The sequence below is a fragment of the Gracilinanus agilis genome, chromosome 6, assembly GCF_016433145.1.
Source record: "Gracilinanus agilis isolate LMUSP501 chromosome 6, AgileGrace, whole genome shotgun sequence".
Classification (NCBI taxonomy): Eukaryota; Metazoa; Chordata; class Mammalia; order Didelphimorphia; family Didelphidae; genus Gracilinanus; species Gracilinanus agilis.
The window spans coordinates 62,452,126-62,476,846 of record NC_058135.1 but is presented as its reverse complement, the minus strand read 5'-3'; the positions used below and the strand labels follow the sequence as shown (position 1 = coordinate 62,476,846).

Here is a 24,721-nt window from a genome sequence, read left to right as displayed (position 1 = left end):
ATAGAATCTAAGAGTTGGAAGGGACCTCAGAGGCCATCCAGTCCAAATGGTACCTGAACAAGAACCTTTACAAAATATTCAGAAATATGACAGAATCATGATGAAATTGCACTTAAATTTAATTTAGATAGATTCCATCATTCCTATTCCTTACCTTTGAAGCATTTACCTCATAATTTTTTTCTCCCTTACAAAAAGGCTCAGAACAAACATTTATACATTCTATTTGATTTTCAACATTTGGTCATGACTGATAAAAAGGCCAGAAGATTCACCCTATCTGTCCTGCTGATCTGCTTCCAATGTCTTTAACTCAGAGGCAGACAGTTCTAAAACAGGATTCACAAATCCAGAATATTCGGAATTGCCATTGTTATCCATTTCAGCACTAACAAAATCATTCTCCCACTCCAGCCCATTAGAATCATCAGAAGCTGAGGTAGGATTACTTCCAGTCTTCTTACTGCTATATTTTAATGCAGCCCGAAGAATATCCTCTTCCGTTTTGGAACGTTCTCTCAAAGGGACCATTCTATTCATTCCTATGGTTTAAAAGAAGAGGTTTACAGAAACAGAGAACTGGAAAAAAAACAGAGGCCCATCAAACCAGAGGAATGGCCAGACCACTTGTGATTCATTTTATTGTGTAAGGGATGACGAAAAGGATGGATTCACAGAAACCTGGAGAGATTCTTTTGAACTGATGCAGAATGAAGTGAACAGAACCAGAATAATTTTTATGACAACTACAATAATACTGTAAGTAAAAACTCTGCAAGTCTTAAAAGAGGGTTGTTGGGAGGAGAGTGGTACTAGTGATACTTAAAATGTAAAGCATTTAATAAAACATTTTTTTAATGCAGAGAATAAAGTCTAGAGGGAAAGACATAAACAGGATAGTTTTTAAATTTTAAAGCTGAATGCAGAGACTTCACATATCATCTTTTTGTTCTTTGTATGTAGAAATATTTAGGTCTGCTATGCTTAGAATAACAAAAAAAATATATATTTTTAAAGGGAGCCTACTAATGGAATTAAGCCTTAAGAAAAAAGCAATTCTGATGCCACTAAGAAAATTCTTGGTTTTGAATTTTTAAAACGAATGACTATAAAAAGTGCTGATCAAGAAACAAACTTTGCATTTTATTATACTTAAATAAATGAAATACATCCCACTAAATGTCATAATAGACTTTCTCTTTCCCTCTAATGAAATAACGAGCATTTATTATGCACTAACTATATACTATAGGCAGCATGTTAGGTGCTGGGCAAACAAATATAAAAAACAAAACAATTCCTACTCAAAAGGGGATTCATTGCCCACTTATATACCACTCAACAATTTTCTTTTACAGTTTTAGTGTGAATTTATTTCACTGGTCTTACTTTTTTTCTGCTTATCTTTTAATAAAAGTCATCATAATTTTTCATATTTCTTCCTACCTGCTTGGCTTAACTGCATTACAGCATTCCACAAATGTACCATAATCGGTTTAATTTTCTCCCTATTATTGGATATTTACCATTTTTTCCAGATTATTTTTTCCAATTACAATGCTGCTTTGAATATCCCTGAAGAATATCTACTTGATTATACTATTTTGAAGATATATTCTGAGAAATAGAATTTTGGAGTGATTATCTCTGTAACTTTTATAATATACTGAAAGACTGATCATTAACAAAAAGAACCTAAGTTTACAATGTTACCAACCAGGAATAATTATAATTGTTTTTCCTCAAGCCTGCCAGAATTGAGTTTTGTTGCTTTTGATTATTATTATTTTGCCAACCTGATGTATACTAAAAGTTAGTTTAATCTGTAGCCTTTTGATTATTAATAAGGCTGTGCATTATTCTGAGTAATTATTAACACTGTGGTTTCCTTTTTTAAAAATTTCCTTTTCGTATCTTTAAATCATTTATCAACTGTGACTAGGAGTTTTTTTTAATAGTTTGTATATTTTAAATGTTTTATTTGCCACAAATGTTTCCCCAATCTTTTTTCTTTTACTTCAATTGTTTTTGTTGTAACAAAATTTTATTTGTCAAGAACATCTATCTTTTCCTTTAATTCCTAGTTGTTGAATATATAAAAAAGTAATGCTAATTCCACATTAAGGCAAATACCTTATTCTCTTTTCTTCTGTCATTTTTATTATTCCTTTTTTGCGTCTATCACCCAGCTATAATTCTGTAATATATATGCTTTGAGTGTGGGTCTAAATTAATTTCCCAACAAATTGCAACCTAGTTTTCTAATGTACTTTTATTAAGTGATTATTTCTTTTACCAGAGTTTACTTTCTGTAGGTTTAATCAAACATTAATTCTTTGTAAATATTTGGTTGTATGTCTGGTATGTCTATTTCATTAAATTGATATTTTTCTCCTTACATTTTGGGACCTGTATTAGAGTTTTGATAATTGCTTTGTAATGTTTTAAAGCCTAAGAATACAAGACCACTTTCATCAGCTTCTTTTTTTGATGATGTGCCCTTTGTCATTCATGCTTATTTGTGCTTCCAATACACATTCGTAATTATTTTGTCTAGTTCTAATAAAGCTACTTATCTGGTATTTTGATTGACAGATGATTAATTATATAAATTAATCTCTCATTTTTGCAATGTTAATTCAATCCATCTGAAAATACTGAATGTCCCTTCTAGTTATTTAAGTTCTCCTTTATTTTGGTAATTATGGTTTTTGAATTGTTCTTACGCAAATTCTACATAAGTGGACTAAAGCCCCAAATATTAGAAGGTTTTTGTTATAATTGTTAAGGGCTTTCTTTTTTAGGTTATGTTTGTTGTGGAACTGAAAGTGAGAAAAAAAGTGGTCTGTCAAAGTTCAATAAAGCAATATTTTTCACATTGTTGGTGACAAGTATCAGAGAGCTATATCTTAGATTCCCATTCTAGGTACAGACTACTGGTTCATTTGGTCAGAGCTCACAATTTCTTCAAAAAAAAAAAAAAAAAAAAAAAAGCAAAATAAATAGGTGACTATAAGGGAGATTCAAATATATGACATAGATACATAGATCCAAAGAAGCTACATGTGTAGATGCATTATAACTCAATTATATAAGTTAAGATGCATTTAAAGCAGATTAATAACAAAACTTTGATAGAAACAAATTATTAAGTGAAAAGCAAATATATTTTTGATATGTGTGTGTATATATATGTATATATATATAACATTTTAAGAGACCACAAACTTTTGATGTTTCTCATACTTAACTATTTTAAGTACTGAACAACTTTGGGAAAAGACATTTTTAAGAAGTTATATAATATGCTTATAAGCTAAGGTCTGAGTTCTAGTGAATTTTTGGGACGGAAGTAAAATTAGATTTATTTTTGAATATATATAAGATTTAGAAAAATTTATTTTTAAGGTAAGATTTGCCATGAGAACTACAAAATATATTCCTATAATAATATCCTTTGTTTTGGTCTTTTACATTGCTAACATTCTATAAGCTCATGTTCCATACTTAAATATCTATATTCCCTTGCTTGTAAAGAATCATATTATAAAATTAATTTCTGTCTTCATGCTTTCTTAGCAAATAAAAACACTTGAATACTGACTGTCTTAAAGTTTGGACAGTACAATCAAATGCCCCTGGCATAGAAAATCATTAACAAATTTACTTTCATTCACTTCTCCAACCTTGAGAAACTTATTTAAAAATTCCTCACTCAATTTTGTTTCCAAAACAATATACTTCCGTCCCAATTAAGTTACCAAAAAGTTATTATAGAGCTTGAAAAATAATAACAATATTCATTTTGAAGAACAAAAGATCAAGGATAGAAAATGAATTAATAAAAAAATGCCAAGAAAGTACCAGCAGTACCAGATTTTAAATTTTCTTATAAAACTATAATTATTAAAATATCTAGGGGACAGCTGGGTAGCTTAGTGGATTGAGAGCCAGGCCTAGAGACGGGAGGTCCTAGGTTCAAATCCGGCCTCAGACACTTCCCAGCTGTGTGACCCTGGGCAAGTCACTTGACCCCCATTGCCTACCCTTACCACTCTTCCACCTATAAGTCAATACACAGAAGTTAAGGGTTTAAAATTAAAAAACAAAAAACTATCTAGTACTGGCTAAGAAAAAGAAAGGCAGATCAGTAGAAAAGAATAGGCATAAAATAAACAATAATAAGAGCTTATAACAGTTTTGTATTTGACAAAAGTATCAATCCAAGTTTTTGTGATAACTCAATATTTGGTAAAAATTGCTGGGACAAATGAATGGAAAGTTGTATCTCATACCATTCTCTAAGATAAGATCAAAATTTAAATCAAATGCTGTCCAACTGTAATGGCCTATCTTTACACTGCAGAAAAATGAAGAAATATATCTTTCTATTCTTTGAGATGAAAGGGAAGCAATATAGAAACATGGGTCAAGAATGTTGCATGTGGTTGTAATCACTGTGTTGGTTTGCTTTAGCTACTTTTATTTAGACAGTTAAGTCAAAGTTTTGCTAAGTAGGAAGAATATCTAAAAATGACTAGTAAACAATGGAATCAATAAAACTTAAATTTTTAAAAAGGAAAAGAAAAAATTTAAAGTTTTTAATGAACTTAGATTCTCATAAGAAATAAAAAGGAAGACTAGAAGAAAATCAGCCTGCAATACTTACATTTAAAAAAATATGAAATTGTGAGCTTTTAAAATATTACCTTCTTCATCTTCCCATTCTAGATCTAGGGACGTGCTGTCATCGTTTCCACTTGTTGATTTGGTTTTGGTCATTAAATCACAACTACTTTCTGTATTTGGTGTCAAAACTGTGGCTTCTGATGAAAGTCCTAGATCAAAAAACACCACAATAATTAAACACTGACATCTGTAACCACATTGACCACAGGAATCCTCATCATGGCCACTTTAAAAAACATCACTCCCACTTTAGAGTTTAGAAAATGTTTCTTCAACACTCCTGCAGAGCAGTGCAAGTGCTGTTAGGAAGGCTCGAATGGAGCACACACGGGTCCTGAATGGAACTTGACCTTCACAGGAATTCACTTCAGGACTTTTCCTACCATGCCACAATGCCTCTTTCTAAATATATAACAATTCAGTGTGCAACCTCCTTCTGTTTATAAAGCCACTTATCTCAGAATTTGACAACTAGAACACATTCTAAATCCCAATTGGCCCAAATCTCTCATTTTTCAATAAGGATGCTGAGACTCAGGAAGATGAAGTAAGTTAGGATAGATCCAGTTAGTGACAGATCCCCTCATTCCCACCATCTCACCTAAAAAACATTTCTTGGATCTGAGATTCATAAGGCTTGCCTGTGACAGGCCATGTCTGCTCCAGATACACATCAACTCCTTGGTATGTCTACATTGAGTTTCTCTAGATTTTCTACTGGAAACTTCTATGCTGGATGCTTCTAGAGTGGAACCTTGTTTAGCAAATCCTTGGCTATTCTCTACTTGTAACATTAGAGATGGAAAGCTAATCAGAAGCCCTCAGTGACTATTTGCTCTTTTTAAAAAATCCATGGCCCACACCCCACCCTGCTGGATTATTCTAACATGGAGACAAAAGGTGTGGAGATCATTGCTATCTGCTGATTTGGGGAGTGAGGAGAGCTTATGGAAGCTGATGGGGTGAAGCTAGAGTAGGCTCTTTGGAAGACGCTCCCTCTCCTGCTGGCCCTGATGAGCTGGCCATGAGGCAGGGATGTCCTTTCCCCTTCAGTTTCTGAAACCATGCAGTATTCTTCCTCCTTAATGCTTCTTCCTAGTGTCTGTCCCTACATGCTCCAGCCTCTGGATGTCTCACATCAGGCCCAATAAGCCTTCACTCACAATAAGTCAAAGAAGCCCATGATAAAGGTTTTTAGAGATTCTGCCTTTGGCCTTCCTGGCTTTTGTGTAAGCCTTTAAGTTTCCAAACCACTGCAAGGGGCAAGTATGCAATTCACAAAAAGTTTTCAGGTAAGTTTTAAACTTATATTATAAAACAAATGGCAGTGAAGCTTTTACCCTTTGGTTCTTCAAATTTTAAAAATAGGATGAATACTTATTTTGCTATTTAAAAAACAATGAATTAGGTTATATTGAAAAGTCTGGCATATTTAAAGAAAAATAACCTAAAATGGTAGTTTTTATTTAAGAGCATAATTTTATTTATAAACTAAATACATCAATTCAATAAATATTTACTAAGTTCCTACAGTATCCTGACTATTATGACAGGATACAAAAATGAAAAATTATAGTTTCTGTCTCAATCTCAGGGGCAAGGTAGACTAGGTGAGAGAAACACAATTCAAAGTAAACAGAGTATGCTGGAGCAAAGGAGATATCTGGGCAGAACATGCTAACAAAATTTAAAGAAGGGAAGATTTAAAAACTAAGCACCACTCTTAGGCTATATGGATTATTGGTTTTATACAATTGCCAGGTAAAAACCAAAGAAATGTTTGGCTAGGCCAATGCTATTGGACTGTGAAATATATAGAAAAAAGGATATTATATAAGAATAATCTATCATAAATGAATTGCCATGGGGCGATTTTAAAAAGTATCACAAGCTTATCATATTCAGGTTTAAAGAAACTAACACCAATGTAGTAGGGGGAAGTGAGGTGCTTTGCTGGTTAAAATATAGCTAAAATAGAATCAAGGGTTAAGAACAATGATTACCTCCCTGGCTCACTTCTGGCCCTGTTCCATTTATCTGCATACTGGGTCAGAGAGCACCCTGGGGATTTCCTGGCCTAAACTGTCTTGGGATGGAGGACTGTGATATACAATCCCAGTTATGGGCCTAGAAAAGAGCTTGGCACATCTTAGCCCAGCACAGATCTGCCTGGGTTTTGTTCATGGGTCTAGTGGCTCTGCCTACAGTGTTCTCAGCCTCCCTGTAGGAGGGGAGTTTCTTAGCCACTGAGGACACACCCCTGCAGACTGGACATGAGAGCTGGTTTTGTGGTCCTGAAGGAATGAAGCCTAGTAGTTGGGTAGGAGGAAGATATGTCCAGCCACAATGAGATCCTCTGGGCCCGCTGGAGCAATCTTACTATGATACATGGGTGTCCTGGAGCACTGGGTTGCGAGATGGCCTCCTCAGGGACACTAGGCTCTGCGTGTTTGCTCTTTTCCCCCACTGATGGTTGCCTCTTTCTGTGGAAGAATGTAACCTAGGTTTATGAGAGGCAGAGATTTATAAGAGGTCTAAAAGAATAAGGAGAACTGAGTTCAAGCTCACTTAAACCACTTACTAGCTTTGTGACTTTAAGCATATCACTTAACCTCTTAGACTTAGGTTCTAATCACCTGTAGAATCAGGATTATAGGAGCACCTTCTTGACAAAGTTGTACTTAGAAGCAAATGGGATAAAGTGTAAAGAGCTTTACAAACCGATAAGGGCCAAGTAAATATTATTTATTATTAATAGCTACAGTTATCCATGAGGAGAAATATTCCATTGCTGTTTTTCTTATCAAAGCCTTTGCTCTGAATTTCCTGTACCTTTCAGTATTTTGGGAGCTCTGGTTCTGGATGCATATGGATCCACAGGGTAGTTTCAAACTGAGGCAACTGTTGTAGAGACACCCCGACCCCTTACCCACATGAGAGGAGATATCCTGCACACATGTATCTGAAAACACCCTGAGAGACAGAATTCAACTTTTTTGAAATATCCAATTTTAATTCTGCTTTATTATATGCCTACTATGTGCAAGGTACTGTGCTACAAACTGAAGAGAGCTGAGAGAAAGGGAAGGCAATAGGCTCTAGAAAGAGAAATTGTTTTAGGAAAATAGCAGGAAAGAGTATCTGATGAAGTTAAATTTTTCTGCGAAGTCTGGCACATGAAATGCATTTTAAATTTTGATCTTATATATAATTAAAAATACTCACTACTACTTCGGAAAACTTCATATTGTGATTTTATATTTCTCAAATAGGATTCAAAGTCTTCTTCAGCCCCTGAACTGTAATAAAGTAAAACATTTTTTCTTAAATTTAACAGATTCTGCTTATTATTTGCCATTAACTATGAAGAATTAAATTTAGAAGTGAAGTCCTATTTCAAGAATAGAGACTCTATTGTATAATTAAAATAGTTTGAGAAAATATAGGTGGTTTTTTAAAAAACAGAAATAAAGCTTCAATAAGCCTGGGAATCTCAGGTTTAGTTATTCAGGAAATGACATCTCCCACAGCTCAACCTTTTTAAATGAGCAATAAACATTTATGGAACTGAGACGTCTAAGATTTCTTTTGCAAAAAATCATTTGCCCATACATAAGCCACTTTGCCAAGAAAAGACACAGAGGATTTTCAGAGAAATAGAACTGAGTAACTGTCAGTGAACTGGATCAATAATGCTATCCCATATTTTTCCAGGAGGAAGATAAATTTTTAAGGCAATTAAAAGAGATCACGGTGCTTTCCTACTTCAAAGAGTCAGTAGCTCTTAGTGTGTCATATAATTGAGAATGCAACAGCTCTTTGAGTAAACATGTGAGGACTCTTCTATATGCATTCTGCCCTCCCAAGCCACGCTGTTTTACCCCACCCCCAAAAGGAAAGAAATGACTCCTGCTTCCTAAGGACATTATAGCTTCCCACTACAAAGAAAGGAAAAGCATATTTTATTATTACCTTTGATATTCTCCAGTGTTGGAAGGATGAGATCGTTGCATAATCCTTTGCCTTTCTTGCTTTATAAAAATAATGTAATATAAAATAATAAAACAGTTCAGATGTCAAGGAAAATAAAATTAAATCACTATCATTGCCAAAAATACTTTTCAGTGAGGGAAAATGAACTGGGGCTCTCATATTCCTAAATATTATCCTCTTCCATACTCCCTTATTTTTGTTAATACAAAAAGTGTATATTAATAGACTCAGACAATGTTAGAAATGGACTATATTTAAGTATCATCAAATCTAATCTCATTTTACAGATGAGGAAACTGAGCCTCTCAGTATAGACCTTTAAATGAATTATTATTCTCCCAAGGATATGAGATCTTAAATTTACTGTAGTAAATTTTGAGCCTTGACAGCAATTCTCTAATAACCAAAAGAGAGACGGCACTTCGTAGTTTCTGAGGAGTGGGTGGGTTCAGGAGAATTTCTCAGTAGAAGGCTTAGCTCACAAAAAGGCCAGTCTCTTCCGGAAACTAAGCTCCAAACAAAAGGGACAAGAAAAAACTTCCACCAAAATTCCTTCCACACTATTCCTCATCTTCAACCCCTTACTTCTAAGAACCCTAGAAATCACTAAGTGGTATCTAATGATTGTATCCTGGAATCTGTCATTCTTACAGAGGCAAGGATATAGCCAACCTGACTATGATAATAAAATAAATGGCCTTCCCAATATACAGAAAGATATTCTTTCTCGGGAAAAAATGAGAGCTGACTTCTAAAATAATTTCCATTTTAAGAATTATTATAAAATACCCATTGCCAATATAATTTGGTTATATCACTAAAATTTTTTTTTTAAAAAGGACAGAATCTAACAATTATATCTGAAAAAGAAACTGAAGAACTTAATTTCTAGTTTTTGTTGTATTTGTTAAACTAATTTTTGAATAGAAAAAATAAATATTATGATTCAATTACCATTATGAGCACATTTCTATACAGGCAAAATTGCCAAAGATGCAAACTAAATCTTTACCAAAAAGGTTTTGTCCATATCATGGTCCCATCTCCCTTTACCCTTAAGGTATGGGTTCCCTGACTCCTGGGTTCTATGACTATAGCAAGGCTGTTGGTTAATTAGGTTGGACAGCCTATGAAATTTTTTTTTACTTTGTTTCCATTGTATTGTGAACAGTCATTTCAATAAAAACGAAAGTGGCCAAAGACAGTGGCATAGCAGATGAGCACATAAAAGCATATTCCTCCCAGCAGGTTCAACTTGACATTAATTTAGTACAATACATACATTCAAATTGCTAATTGATAAGACAACATAAAACATAATACAGTCTTCTAACTTCCCATTTTTCTAACTTCATATGCCATGTTATTTCCTGTGAACTTGATGTTTCAATATAAAATTAGAAGAGGATGGGACTTAACATTAAAAAAAAAGTATCTCAGTTATTGCTAAGGAGTTTGTTTTGTTACAATATTTTTAGTTTAAAAAAAACGTGTTTCTGGAAAAGGTATACTTAAGAAAAATATAACAGCTCTTCTTTAAGGGATGCAAAGACTATCATCCAATATTTTTATTTTTGAAGTCAAATGGCACCTATGAATCCCAAATTGAACAATAGTAATCACAGTAGACATGTTACTATTTATAGCTTTATATTTGTAAAAGGCTCATTAATTTGCCCTTAAGACTTCTGAGAAGGTAGGCAGAGAATAAACAATGATAAACAAGTTTCTGTTAGTGCATTTTACAAATAAATAAAAAAGCAGCTCTGTTATTTATATTTATTTTGGGGTCCTTTTCCCCTCACCTCCAAGAACTTTCGCTGCTTTGCTGCCCTGGCTGCTTCACGCTGTGCAGCGTATAAAGCTTCTTCTTCTAGTTTTAACTTCTCTTCTTGTAAGGCTAACTGTATATGAACAAAATAATAAGGGTTAACAAAAATCAGAACCTGTCTAACTGCACTAAAATAAGGAAATGCTTATTCACAAAATAATTATAAAATAAAAGAAATCATTCACTACAAAAACTTTGGTCTTAAAATGATGTTAGAGAAGAAATTTTCATTATTAATTTTTCAGTTTTTACTATAACAAGTGAAGTGAAACGATGCACATTACTTTAATAAGTTTGTAATTTGTATTATGAAGCAGTGATATCTCATTTTTAGTTTATGAACAAAATTTTACATTACAGAATGATTTTTCACTTTGTAATATGTTATAATTCACACCATTTCCTTTTAATATATTTTTACTATGACTCTTATGATGATGCTGCAGCCTTCCCAAATCCCAAGCAGCTACAATATTTCCATTTACAAATGACCCCACTTTAACGAAGCTGTGGTATTACTAATTCAAGTGCACATTTAAGGAGGAAGACCATAATTCATTATTCTTCTGGTGTCCTTCTTATCTGCATCTTGCTATAAATTTCCCACAGGAGGTTCATCTAACGTGCCTTTTCCAGATCTCTCTAGCTTCCCTTTCTCACTATGTCACCAGTCTATTTGTTTTCCAGCCATACACCACATGTCTATGATGGCATCCTTTATACTTCTTTTGTACAGTTCTTTGTAATTTGCTATATAACCTGTGTGTACCCCACATTTCTTTTGGAGTAATCCTCAAATTAAATTTTCTGAAATTTTACTTAACTGTAATTGCTCACATTTAATTAGGAAAGCATCTTTTTGCTACTGACATTCAGTTTTATTATTGTTCAAGAATTGTCTTGAATGTAGTTCTTGTTAACTAAGTAGTCTACAAGTAATAATAATTTTAAAAAATCAGAATTGTATAGGGGTTTTTTGTCCTCTGGTAAATGTTTTTTATTAATGTATATGCCTGCCTTATTGATTAAAGACAATAATTTAAAAAATTTAAATCTTGAACTAAACACCAAAAGAAAGAGCATTTTCATATACAGAGATAAACAAAGGAAAAAAGGGTTCTACATGATACAATGAATCTCCATATCACTTGCTTTTCAATAGAGACTATAACAAATTCAACATGTACTTTCAAAACATGTATTGTCTTGCTTGGATTAATAGTTAATTCCTCTCTACAGATTAAATTCAGGTTTACAGAGCTTCCTTGAGACACCTCTATGACATAGGGTTACAGATGAAGAAACTGAGGCAAGAGGCTGCTAACTGACTTGCTCCCAGATACAAAACTAATGCAGGAGCAGGAACATGAATTGAGGTCTTCAGGCTTCAAACTGGCTATCTTTCAACCACAACACAAGGTTGCTCCCAGATTCAACAACATCATATTCAATGTCACAAAAAAATCAAGAGTGAGACACAACAAACCTCCAAGTCACAAACATGGTTAGACAATCTGAGAATTTTATTTACCTCTCTCTGAATTTTCATATCAAATGTTTTCTGTTTTTCAGCAATAGAATCATAATGCCTCTCTCTTAAGTCAGCTATTTCTTCCTCAGTAAGGGGCCTAGAAGGAAAAAGGAAATAATACTTAGATGAATCTAAATAAAACAAAACTTCCGCAATGTCAAAAGGTACAAAAATAATTTAGTGCTATGATTTTAACAAACATACTAGAAGTGACAAATACTGATATCACTTCTATAGATAAGTAAAGCAATACTAAAATTAAACTGGAATAACAATAGGAAAACTAGACTGCAATAATAATAAGCAAGGGCAATGATTGCTACATTTACAATAAGGAATATTAAATGAAAATGCTCTTGATTACTAAGAGCACAATTTTGAGGTTAAACTAGATATGTGCTGCTTCTTTCTCACATAACCAATGAAACAAATGTATATGGAACTATCTGGAAAAATGGGAACTTAAAGCTCTCATATTATCCAGGACTTTACTTACTAAAAGCGTTAGTAAACTCTAAAATGGTAAAACAATTTTCAGAATTTACAACATGGAAAGGAAATGGAAAGAAGCTTGAGTTAAGAAATGGGAAAAGACAGTCTTTTCCCTTAACTTTTGAAAAAAGACTTAGCTTAAAGAATTTCTTAAGTTTATCCCAGATATACAAATCAGTTCTTACCTATGACTACTTCCTGGGCTTTCTCCCTGTTTGAAATAAAGCAAGTAGTTTATTAGATTTTATTAATTATCTCTAAAAACAGAAAGTTAATGTGCTTAGAATATATTTTATACCTATTAGCAAAACATTCCCCACATATTCTTTTTTGGGAATTGCTAAAAATACTATTAAAGCAAAATTTAAAAAAAATTAAAATTAGGACATACTTTGCATTGAAAATGTACTGCTCATTCTCAAATTTAAATTTCAGGACAATTATCAGGACTACAGTTCAAAAGCAAATTTCACCACTTTGTGTATTTTATATATATATTTATACATATACATATATAAAATTAATTACTGGTTAAGGATATCATAATCAATGTTGTTTTATACAATTACATAATGTTCATTTTCTTCCCTGAAAGCAAACAATAAATTATTAAAATTGATCTCTACTCAAACTGCCTAAAAACCTTTTAAGAACAGTTTTAAAGAAATATGGAGATAAAAATTCCAACTAACTTCAATTAGCAAAAAATGACCAAAAAACAAATGGGGCGAAGTTCAAGGAAGTGAACAGGCAATGAGGACATGTGATAGGGAAAAGAATGGCTAACATGAATTCTGCAGAGAAAGGAATTCATTACTTGAGTTATCATTAGCACAAGCTGAATGAGTAAGCAGAATGGTACTTAAAAAACAAAGATGGTGCTAAATGATATACAAATAGTTCTCATGTAAATTTGAATAAGGCAAATTCAACTGGAGGAGGTGGGGGGTTCAGCACCAGCCAGCAGGCTCTGCAGTCCTGAGCCAAGGGGTAGTGAAGTCACTTGGGCAGTAAAGTGTAGAGCCTTCAGAGGGGAGTAGGGCCAGGGTCACAATGAGCTTCAAGAGAAGAGGTGCAAGGGATGATAAGCAAGAACAGTCTGTAATTAGCATTCATAAGCTATAAAATTCTTTGGCTGCTATTACTCCAATTGTTATTTCTTTGATATGAAAAGCAATGTTTTTATAGTAAAAGGTGAACATAGGTGTGAATGGCTGAGAAGTCTAAATGACTTTTTCAACCCTTAGTTTCAGTGGTGGTATAAAAACTTACAATACTAAAGAAGATATGCACAAGAACCTTCTGAAATACATAGTGCAAGTATTACTATCCCATTTTATAGATGAAAAGTGTTACACTGATCTTAACAGAGACGTTTGGGAAGCTGAAGTGATGGCCTGAAACTAGAAACCTGAAGGACTCCCGCACACACAGGCTTGAGTGAGTAGGGAGGGGTAGGTACTCCTTACTCTCACCCCTCCCACCAAGCAGTTGGAAATCAGTTGGAAATGGAGGCAGGACTGATGTCTTCTGGCAAGGCTCAGCAAGGCAAATCTCTAATGATGTTCACTTTCTCAATTTATATTCCCCACAGGTTTGGCAGAGGGACAATAGGAAAAGCTTAATGTCTTGTTGTTATCAGAGACAGACGAATCTAACATGTATGGGCCGGACAGCTGAAGGAAACTTAGCTGAAGTTGGATGTAAGTATCCCCAGAAAAATAAACAGGCACTGTGTGTTTGGAATTCAGGGAGGTGCCATTTAAAAGTATTTTACAAACTTCCTGTGGACATATGGGGAACTTTGAGACTACATTCCCACGTGATCCAATGGGTTTCCAGTTTTGGACAAGGGGACATCTCTGATGTCTCCAATGTATAGGGCAGCTTAAATTTGGAGGTCGGGCTTGAGATGACCTCTTTTTGGCTACATAGCGAGGATGGGCACTGGCAGTATCTTTGAAGAGCTTTTATCAGGTGCGTGGTCTAATTATATACTTTATCAACATGGCCATAGCAATTAAAATGTTAATTTCTCTAGTAATATCAGCCTTTATCATTTTTAATCATTACTCACTGCTCCCAAAAGATGAAGTTTTTACTGATAAAAGAGGAAGGGAAGGCAGAGAAGGGGTTTCAAGGATTTGGATAAGATCTGGGAAGCCCTTGAACTGTTAGGTAGAAATTGCCCCTCCCCCCAGGAGGGAGTGGCAGACTTTTAGCTAGCTTGCCCTCAAGCCTGTAATTATCACTTCTAATATCTAAAATAACTAAATAACAATTGTGCTGTAGCTAGAAAGGTCTAGTTCAGCTAAACAAGCAAGCCATTGAGCTGAACCAAGATGGTTCTAGTCCCAGATGGCTTCCAAAGCTATCCCCAAACCAGGAACCGCAAGCAGTGTGACCTGTTTACTTCAACCCCCAGGAATCCACTGTTTAACTGCTTTCAAACTGTTCCCTCACCCAGAGTTCTCTGGGGGGGTGGGGGGGGGTGGTCCCCTGGAATTCTGGGTGAGGCTTGACCCTGTATCTTGCAGGAATTCCACTCTGCCATTTTCCATGTTACAAAGGTCACATAATCAGGACAGATCAGAGTCAGATTTCAAATGCATGATTTTGCTCTTTCCCCTATACCATCCTAACTTAGGCACACCATCTTTGCCACATTAGATGCTTTCTTGGAAATTTATAAGCAATATTCTACATAACTTGAAAGGTCTTCACTAGTTACAATATTCATGTATTACATTTTTATTTGGAACATGTAATAAATCCATATTAGAATTCTGCTTCATGTTCAGGTCTTTAAAAAAATGACAAAAATATTGCAGAAAGTTTGGCAATAAAAATTAAATATGGGAGTAGAAGAGGAGTACAAGTCTTATCAAGGACCTGTAAAAGTCCTATAAGTTAAAAACTGGCATAATTTATCTTGGGAAAAGGGCTATGGGATGACACTAAAAACACTCACTTTACAAGGCCATTAAATGAATAAATGAAGAAACATTTATTAACATACTATTGGGCAAACACTGATAGTACAAAATTTGAGTTTGTACTTTAAACATAAGAGACATGTTAAATTTTTATTCAGCTTCATGGCAGAGATAAAGGCCCATAAATCCTAAAAGTGCTGCACTGGGGCAGATGGCAAAGGATAGAGATTAATTTAATTTCAGGAAGTACCCAGATACCAAAATGTAATTAGGACTTTGAGTGAGTTATTTACCCATGAAATAAATAATTCTTAACTTTGTAATACTATTAAAAGTGAAAATACTTACTTCATCACTTTCTACTAGATTTTCAAACTGTAAAAGACAAGAAAAATATGTTAATGAGGCCAAGACACATGTAACATCTTACCAGAAACGGTTGTAATTTCATTTTTAAAGATAATACAATCAAGTTATTTACATAGGCCTTTGCAGTTTTTAAAGCTTCTGAAACCAAATGACTTCTTAGCTTGTTTACCTACCCAACAACTCTGTCATAAGGCTAGAGAAAACAAAGATACTTTGACACTGTCCATAGTGTCCATATATACACTAACTAATATGGAGAATTGGAGGAAATTGTTAGAAAATAAGTAAAAAATGAAAATTTTTCATCTAATTTAACTAGAAATTTAATACAAAAGTTTTCCTTCCTTTGAAATAGCCAGATAATTGCCAGAATTCTTCATGTCACTTTTTATACCTAAGTCTAGATATCTATTTTTCTCTCTCTACTGATTTTGGGGTTTCATTTTACTCTTTCAGATAATAAATGTTTTCTTGTCAACACAAGACAATTATTCAAATGCATTTCCAGAAAAAATCTTTCTCACAAGTAGTTCCTGAAATCAGATTCTTCATGGTATTTCACCTATAGTTTCTGAGTAAAGTTGTCTTTTTGACAAGTAAATACATACAATTTGTACTGAAAAAGTTCCAATAATGAAAACAATTCACAATGCATTGGTATATTCATTCATTTTCCAGTAATATGTATGATTTACTTTCAGGTAAAATAAACTGAAGCATTACTCATCGCTATGGAAAATGGATGTCCAAAAATGGAAAACTATGTTAAAATATGCTGTAGAACCAAGAAATATTCATATTAACTTGACAATTGTCTTAATTAGATAAAACAAAGTATAGACTCCTAAAAGCATTAAAAAAAATCAAACTTCACAGCACAGCCTACTATATATGTGCTAATAAGAAATTGAGAAAAATCTAACTACCTATAATAATGACTTTCTGATTAATGGACTACTGATCCTAAATACTAAAAGGTTATGTGTATTAGAATTCAATACATACAGTTTTCTAGTTTAGTTATAAATTCAGGGTTGAGTGGCAAAAAAATGTATAAGCTTCATTTCCTATAAAGCTATTTGTGGGTTGGCACCTTAATATATTCTAGAAAATAGTTGGTTCATGGCTAACTAGTCTAATTAAGGAAAATTCAGTGTGGGGATTTAATAAACTAATTCTAATTCTGTGTTTGTTAGTTTTTATGTATTCTGGACTTTTTACCATGATTCTCCTTTATTTCACTTTATGTCTCTATGATATATAACGGTAAGTGGCATTTCCCAACAATAAAAAAGGGGTGGGTCCTAGATAAACCCAAAGATGACTCCTACATCTTAAATCTATGATCTTTCTTGTCAAAGTGAATCCCTCCACCTGTTTCCTTTATCATCTCTTCTATGACCTTGATTTCATCAATCACTTTTTTTCACTAATTTTCAAGCTTTCCCACTCTTAGAGAGGCAAACATGCTTAGGTCTTCTCTACACTAAACAACAAATAAACTTTCCCTTGAGACTGTCAAGCTCCTCTGCTATCATCATCTTTCTTCTTCATCACTGTCAAGCTTTTAGAAATTGTTAATATTCATTGCCTTTACTCCTTTATCCCTCAAAATCTGAATTCTGTCTTCCTCCATTCTTCTAAATCTAAAGCAGCTCACTCCAAGGCCACCAATGACCTCAATAAATTCATTGACACTTTTTCTAACCTCATCCAACCTGATCTCTGTGGCATGACACTGTGCCCAACTCTCTTTCTTTTGAAATTCTTTCCTCCTAAAAATACAGGTTCTGTTATTTCACCATTCCCTTCTTCTTTACAGGGTCCTAATTCTGCTTTGGCTCTTTAAATCTAAGTGTTCCCCAAAATTATTTCTTTGGTACTATTTTAATATCTTCTTGAGTGATTTTTCTGTAATAACTTCAATCATATTCTCCAAATAGATGACTCCCAAATTCATTTATTTACCCAAAGCCTTTTCCCAAAGCTTTAGTTGTGTTTTCACTTGACTGACAACTCCACTAAGAATAGTTTATAGGTACCTTAAATTTAGCGTGTACAAAGCTGAATTCTTATCATCTCACTGTCTACATTTCTAATGATAGTATCATCTTTTTCAGTTATATAAGCTCATAATATCAGTAATCTTAAGAGCTTCCTTTATATTGATCAAATATGTTCAATTAATTGTCATGTCCTATCAATTATATCTCTGAAATCTTACTTAGAACCATCCCCTCTTCTCAACTACACTCCATCTTGACACCTTCTTTTCTTTTAACCCAGTCACCACCCAAATTAGCACATACTTCAATTCATGTTTTTCTCCAGAGAGATCCTTACATTGTCTACTGAATTCATTCCTGTGCCTATCATTCAAACCCCTCTAATACTTTGGCTTTAAGCCACATTTCTAACTTATCTTTTTATTGTGTTGTTCAGCCGTCTCAACTGTGCCTGACTCTTTCACAATCCCATTTGGAATCTTCTTGGCAAAGGATACTGGAGTGTTTACCATTGCTTTAAATCAACTTATTTTATAGATTATATTTATTATTTTATTTTATGGATGAAGAAAACAAGAGGCCAACAGGGTTAAATGCCTTGCCCAGGGTCACACAGATAGGAAGTATGTGAGGACACATTTGAACTCAGGCTCCAGGCCAGGCACTCTATCCCATGCAAAGCTTATCTTTTACTACTCATTTTTATTTAACTACATTCCAGCCAAACTAGGATGCTCTTTGCCACCTTGCTTCCTCTCACCTATTTGAATATTATTATTCAAAAAATAAACTCCCCTTTATCTTCATTTATTGTTGTACCTTCCTCTTTCAGGTGCTACAGGATTCTGGGAAGATGGTGGTTTAGACGTAGCAAATCGTAAAACCTCCACAACCTTTCCACACCGAGATAGAGATAGAAAACAATGAGCGAGAAGAAAGAGGACCAAATCTAACAACAGGACAGAGCAGGGAGATCCTACTGCTGGACAGCTCAAGAGGTACACCAAGAAAAAGGCTTGAATTCTTGAACTGTTGGGTCTGAGACTATAGGAGGGGCCAGCCTGGAGAGAGGGCCTTGCTTGCAGCGGACTTGGGGAGGTGAGAGAGAGAGAGAGAGACACACACAGAGACAGAGACACTTCAGACCTACTTCCTTTACAACAACACCAAAAGATCTCGATCTCTCTCTCTCTCTCTCTCTCTCTCTCTCTCTCTCTCTCTCTCTCTCTCTCTCTCTCTCTCTCTCTCTCTCTCTCATTAAGTAATACTGACTAATCCAGGCTTAATCCCATCAATTGGACAGACAAGAAGTCTTCAGAGGGCAAGGAAACTCCAACACCCCTCCCCCATAGACTGCAGAGAACTTAACTACAAACCTCCATTGACAGCTAGGGGAAGATCTTTCATCAAAGCTCATTAAATCCATCTGCTTAAACCAGCAGAACAGAAAAGGAAAAAATATTAGTAAACAACAGAAAAAAGAGAAAAGAAATTACAATTGATAGCTTCTTTCCAGGAACCAAAAAGCAGCAAATGAAATAGAAGAAGATCAGGAAGCTCCAGTGAATTGGACACAGGCTTTGGAAGATCTCAAAATTCAATTAACTCAAGAACTTCAGGAACTCAAAAAATCAAGAGAGGCTGAAGACAATTTGAAAAAGGAAATACATGAACTAAAACAAGAAAATAATGTCCTAAAAGCCAAAATTTACCAGCTCGAAAACAATGCAAAGAAGGCAAAAAAAATGATCTACAAAGAAATCAGATCAGAAGGAGGATGACCAAAAAGCTAGGGAAGAAATTCAGTCTTTAAAAAATAGAATTCAACAACTAGAAGCAAATAATGTCACAAGGCAGCAAAAATATATAAAACAAAATTTAAAAAATGAAAAATTTGAGGAGAATATGAAACACCTCATTGATACAACAAAGGATCTGGAGAACAGATCTAGAAGAGACAATTTAAGAATTATTGGTCTACCGGAACATCATGACAAAAGAAAAATTTTGGACATCATCCTAAAGGAAATTATCCAAGAAAACTGCCCTGACATTCCTGAACAAGAGGGAAAAGTGGAAATTGAAGGAATCCACACATCACCTCCTACATTTAATTCACAACTGACAACTTCCAGGAATATTATAGCCAAATTAAAAAACTACCAGACCAAGGAAAAAATATTACAAGCTGCTAAGAAGAAGTCATTCAGATACCAGAGAACCACAGTAAGGATAACACAGGATCTGGCTGCATCTACACTGAAGGACTGGAAGGCATGGAATACAATATTCTGGAAAGCAAGAGAACTGGGTCTACAACCAGGAATCAACTATCCATCAAAACTGACTATATTTTTGCAGAGGAAAAGTATGGTCATTCAATAAAATAGAGGACTTCCAAGCATTCATAAAGAAAAACTGGACTTAAACAGAGAGTTTGCTGCCCAAACACAGAACTCAAGAGAATCACCATAAGGTAATTAAGGTGGGGGGAGGGAATGTTTTCTTTAAGGGACCCAATAAGTTCAATCGATTTGTATCCTTAGAAGAAAAGAAGATATTGGTAAATATTAAAAATTGTTATTATCAACAGGGTAACTAGAAGAAGTTTACTTAGAGGAACAGTGACAAACTGTATAGGATGAGATGTCAAGATATATATATATATATGGGGGGGGGAAGATAATATTAAGAAAAATAAGAAAAGACAAAATGGAATAAATTTATGTTCCATAAAGAAGCACGTGGGGTGAACAGGAGAGAAAATCAAAACACTGAAAAGGTAAAGGGGTTGGAGAGAGGAAATATTTAATACTTAAGTGCATTAAAATTAACTTAAAAAGGGAAGAACAATCAGATCCATTGGGGTAGAGAATTGATTCACGCCCTATAGAGAAGTAGAAGGGTAACAAAAGGACTAGTGGGGAGGGAAGCAACACTAGGGAGGGAGAGGGCATGGGGGGTAGCTTTAAAAGGTCCTAAGGAAGAATAAGAGGGGAATAAGAAGGGGGAGGGGAGAAAGTGAAGTACAATAAGGGAGGGGATTAGGGGAACTGATTAAAAACAAAACAGTGGTATAGAAGGAAATAGTGAAAAAAGAAAGGGTAGGACAAGGAGAGAGAATCAAAATGTCTGGGAATACACAGTTGATAATGATAACTCTGAATTGAATGGGATGAACTCACCCATAAAACGGAAGCAAACCACAGAGTGGATTAGAAACCAAAATCCTACCATATGTTGTCTATAAGAAACACACATGAGACAGGCAGATATACATAGAGTAAAAATGAAAGGCTGGAGCAAAATCTATTGGGCTTCAGCTGAGAAAAAGAAGGCAGGAATTGCAATCATGATTTCAGACTGAGCCAAAGTAAAAACAGATCTGGTTAAAAGAGATAGGGAAGTATGAGGAGGATTACTTAGTTATTATTTAGGAGACCTAGCAGGAAGGGCTTGAGAATTCCAAATGGAATGGGGAAGCAGGAAGTGTGGCCTCTCTCTCTGGGATAGACTCCATGGTGGTTGGGACAAGTTGTAACAGACCCTGGGAGACCTCAGAGGAAGTGGAGTTTGTACCCTGATTCCCTGGGATCCTGAAAGAAGACTGACATCTACTTGTGGGAGATTTTTGGTAGAGACTATTAATCCCAACCTGAGTTGCAGGTTAACTTGGGCTGGCTTAGCTTCCAGAATCTACCCACCTGAAAGAGTACAGCTAGTGGTCCTGGAAGAGCTGCAACATCGCTGGAGTATGTCAGGACTCTGCTGTGAGGAAACCCACTTCAGTCCTGCTATTCTCTGGGCCCTGTCTCGTTTAGGTCTCAGTTCAGTGTAGATAAGTCCCTCCCTTGACCCTGTGGTTTGCCCTTAGTCTGGAAGGTGTAGAAACCCCTATTCCCATCCTTTACCATAGTTCCCTTAATTAAATTTGTTACAAACTCTTGTCATTTGCTTGCTAGTTTCCATAGGCCCCTTGTCTAGATGGTGCAGGATGACAGTTAGGCCTAACTGCCACTTTTGTTAACAGACATTTTCCTTAGCAGTTAATAAACCCAGTCTCCCTAACTTGTTAAGTCCCCATCTTAGTCATTCCTGTCTCCTACACACCCTTCTGGACCCACATTTAATATTTAAGTTAACTCCCCTGGTTTTCCCCATAAGAGAAGGTAATTACATCCTGATAAAAGGAAGTATAAACAATGAAGAAATATCAGTACTCAACATGTATGCACCAAATGGTATAGCATCCAAATTTGTAAAGGAAAAACTAGTGGGGCTCAAGAACGAAATAGATAGCAAAACTATACTAGTGGGGGGACCTCAACCTTCCTCTATCACATCTAGATAAATCAAACCAAAAAAATAAATAAGAAAAAGATAAGAGAGGTGAAAGAAATCCTAGAAAAATTAGAGCTAATAGATATATGGAGAAAAATAGGGACAAAAAAGGAATACACCTTTTTTTCAGCAGCACATGGAACATTCACAAAGACAGACCATGTACTAGGGCATAGAAACAGCAAACAAATGCAAAAAAGCAGAAATAATAAATGAAACCGTATCAGATCATAATGCAATAAAAATAGTTATTAGCAAGGATACATGGAGAGGCAAACCAAAAAACTAATTGGAAATTAAATAATATGATTCTCCAAAATAAGTTAGTGAAAGAACAAATCATAGAAACAATAATTTCATTGAAGACAATGACAATGATGAGACTTCTTACCAAAACCTATGGGATGCAGCCAAAGCAGTTCTAAGGAGAAAATTTATATCACTGAGTTCATATATTAACAAATTAGGGAGGGGAGAGGTTAATGAATTGGGCATGCAACTTAAAAACTAGAAAATGAACAAATTAAACTTAGTCTGGAAGTGTAGAAACCCCTATTCCCACAAAAACTAAATTAGAAATACTAAAAATCAAAGAAGAAATTAATAAAATCAAAAGTAAAAGAACTATTGAATAAATAAGACTAGAAGCTGGTATTTTGAAAAAACAGATAAAATAGACAAAGTACTAGGAAATCTAATAAAAAAAGGAAAGAAGAAAACCAAATTAACAGTATCAAAGATGAAAAGGGAAACCTCACCTCTAATGAAGCGGAAATTAAGGCAATCATTAAAAACTATTTTCCCTAATTATATGGCAATAAATATAGCAATCTGGGTGATATGGATGAATATTTACAAAAATCAAAAAGCCTTTCCAGCTAAAAAGTAAGCTCTCCCCTCAAAACAGTTAAGAACATTTGGCTTAAATGACTTCATTGAATTTATCTCAATTCCCTAACCAACAATTATTAGTATACATTTCTTGAGGGCAAGATCTATGTTCTATCAGGGCCCCAGGAACCTCATTACTGAGAATCTTCATCATCCTGCAAGATCGAATCAGCCTTTAGTCCTCACACTCCATGAGTACTTGCTGCCTCTCTGACTGAAAGGCAAAGGGAAATGCTCTCCATTTAGCGAGGGGGGCCAGGCAAGCTGTCTCTTTATTTCTACCAGATGGCACTCCTTTACACTTCCCCAGCATGCCATTTCACTAGGTACTACTCTCTTACTCCCTTTTTAGTTTTTCCTTATGGGTTGCTTCCCTCCATTAGATTGTAAGCTCCTTAAAGGAAAGAACTTTATTTTTTAATATTTGTAGCTCTAGCATTTGGCATGGTGGCAGACACATAGCAAGCGTTAAATAAATGTTAAGTGACTGAATACTTATAACTAGCTCTGTGTGCCCAGTGCTAAGCATAATGCCTTATATGTTAGTGGGCATTTCATAAACATTTGTTAAATAAATGCAGATAGCAGAATTAAGGAAGGACTGGATCACTATGACAATCACTATCACTAGAATTCCATTAAAGACCTCAAGGAATACATCCGTTGTGATAAAAATCAATGAGGTTAAGGAATATAGATATTTTTAGTGGGGGAAAACCACCAACTCCTGAATCCCCTCCAAACAATATACCCATTTCCCAGCTTTAGGAAGCTTTATATCAAATATGCAGAATGCACCAAGGATAACACTTTTTTTTCTCAAGTCCCTTGTGATACCTATACAAAGCAGAAGGCAAAGTAATAGATTTCATAATTTAAAGTTTCCGGTGTTAGGTGGCTATATACCTGTATAAACTTAATTATAAGGAATTCTATGATTATCACTGAATATTACATTTTTTTTAAATTTTTTTTTAAATTTTAAACCCTTTACTTCTGTGTGTTGACTTATAGGTGGAAGATTGGTAAGGGTAGGCAATGGGGGTCAAGTGACTTGCCCAGGGTCACACAGCTGGGAAGTGTCTGAGGCCGAATTTGAACCTAGGACCTCCCGTCTCTAGGCCTGGCTCTCAATCCACTGAGCCACCCAGCTGCCCCCTGAATATTACATTTTTTAAAAAAATCCCTAATTAGACAACAATTTATGCTATAGGAATATTTTATTTTATTCAATGGATGCATTTTCCATTAAGTTAAATTTAAATCAATATATGTCAATCAAATTAAATTTTACCAGTGACTTATAATTGCAAAGACATGCATTAAAGAAAAGTAATTTCGTTACAAATATTATTTTTTAAAAACTCCATTCTAAAAATATCTACTTTAAAAAAATCCTACTTTAAAAAAATCTAGTATTGTTCTAGTGAAACATTAACAATAATACTAAATTCAATGAGATTAAAATACAGTACTATCAGTCTCAGAAATTGTGGTGATTATGAGATATGGGAAGAATTAGCTCTATTTCATTGTAAGAAAATTCACTTTAAAATCATATATATATATATATACATATATAAATGTATTAAAACATATCTTGTCTAAATGATTTCATGCTGTAGCCATTTTTTTACTTATT

At 34.5% G+C, this 24,721-nt stretch overlaps 1 protein-coding gene across 2 annotated transcripts in view; it reads right to left on the bottom strand.

The window, feature by feature from the left end:
• Positions 1 to 259: 259 nt before the first annotated feature.
• AP1AR (adaptor related protein complex 1 associated regulatory protein) overlaps positions 260 to 24,721 on the bottom strand; it is a 38,127-nt gene continuing 13,665 nt past the window's right edge. The window contains exons 3-10 of one of the 2 annotated variants that reach the window (XM_044680587.1): positions 15,821 to 15,847; positions 12,722 to 12,747; positions 12,045 to 12,141; positions 10,488 to 10,586; positions 8,662 to 8,720; positions 7,915 to 7,988; positions 4,710 to 4,838; positions 260 to 542 (exon numbers count right to left, since the gene is read on the bottom strand). In XM_044680587.1, coding sequence (XP_044536522.1) covers positions 277 to 542; positions 4,710 to 4,838; positions 7,915 to 7,988; positions 8,662 to 8,720; positions 10,488 to 10,586; positions 12,045 to 12,141; positions 12,722 to 12,747; positions 15,821 to 15,847 — 777 coding nt within the window. In that variant the 3' untranslated portion in view covers positions 260 to 276. The remainder of the gene's footprint in view (positions 543 to 4,709; positions 4,839 to 7,914; positions 7,989 to 8,661; positions 8,721 to 10,487; positions 10,587 to 12,044; positions 12,142 to 12,721; positions 12,748 to 15,820; positions 15,848 to 24,721) is intronic. The other variant, XM_044680588.1, reaches the window with a different exon arrangement.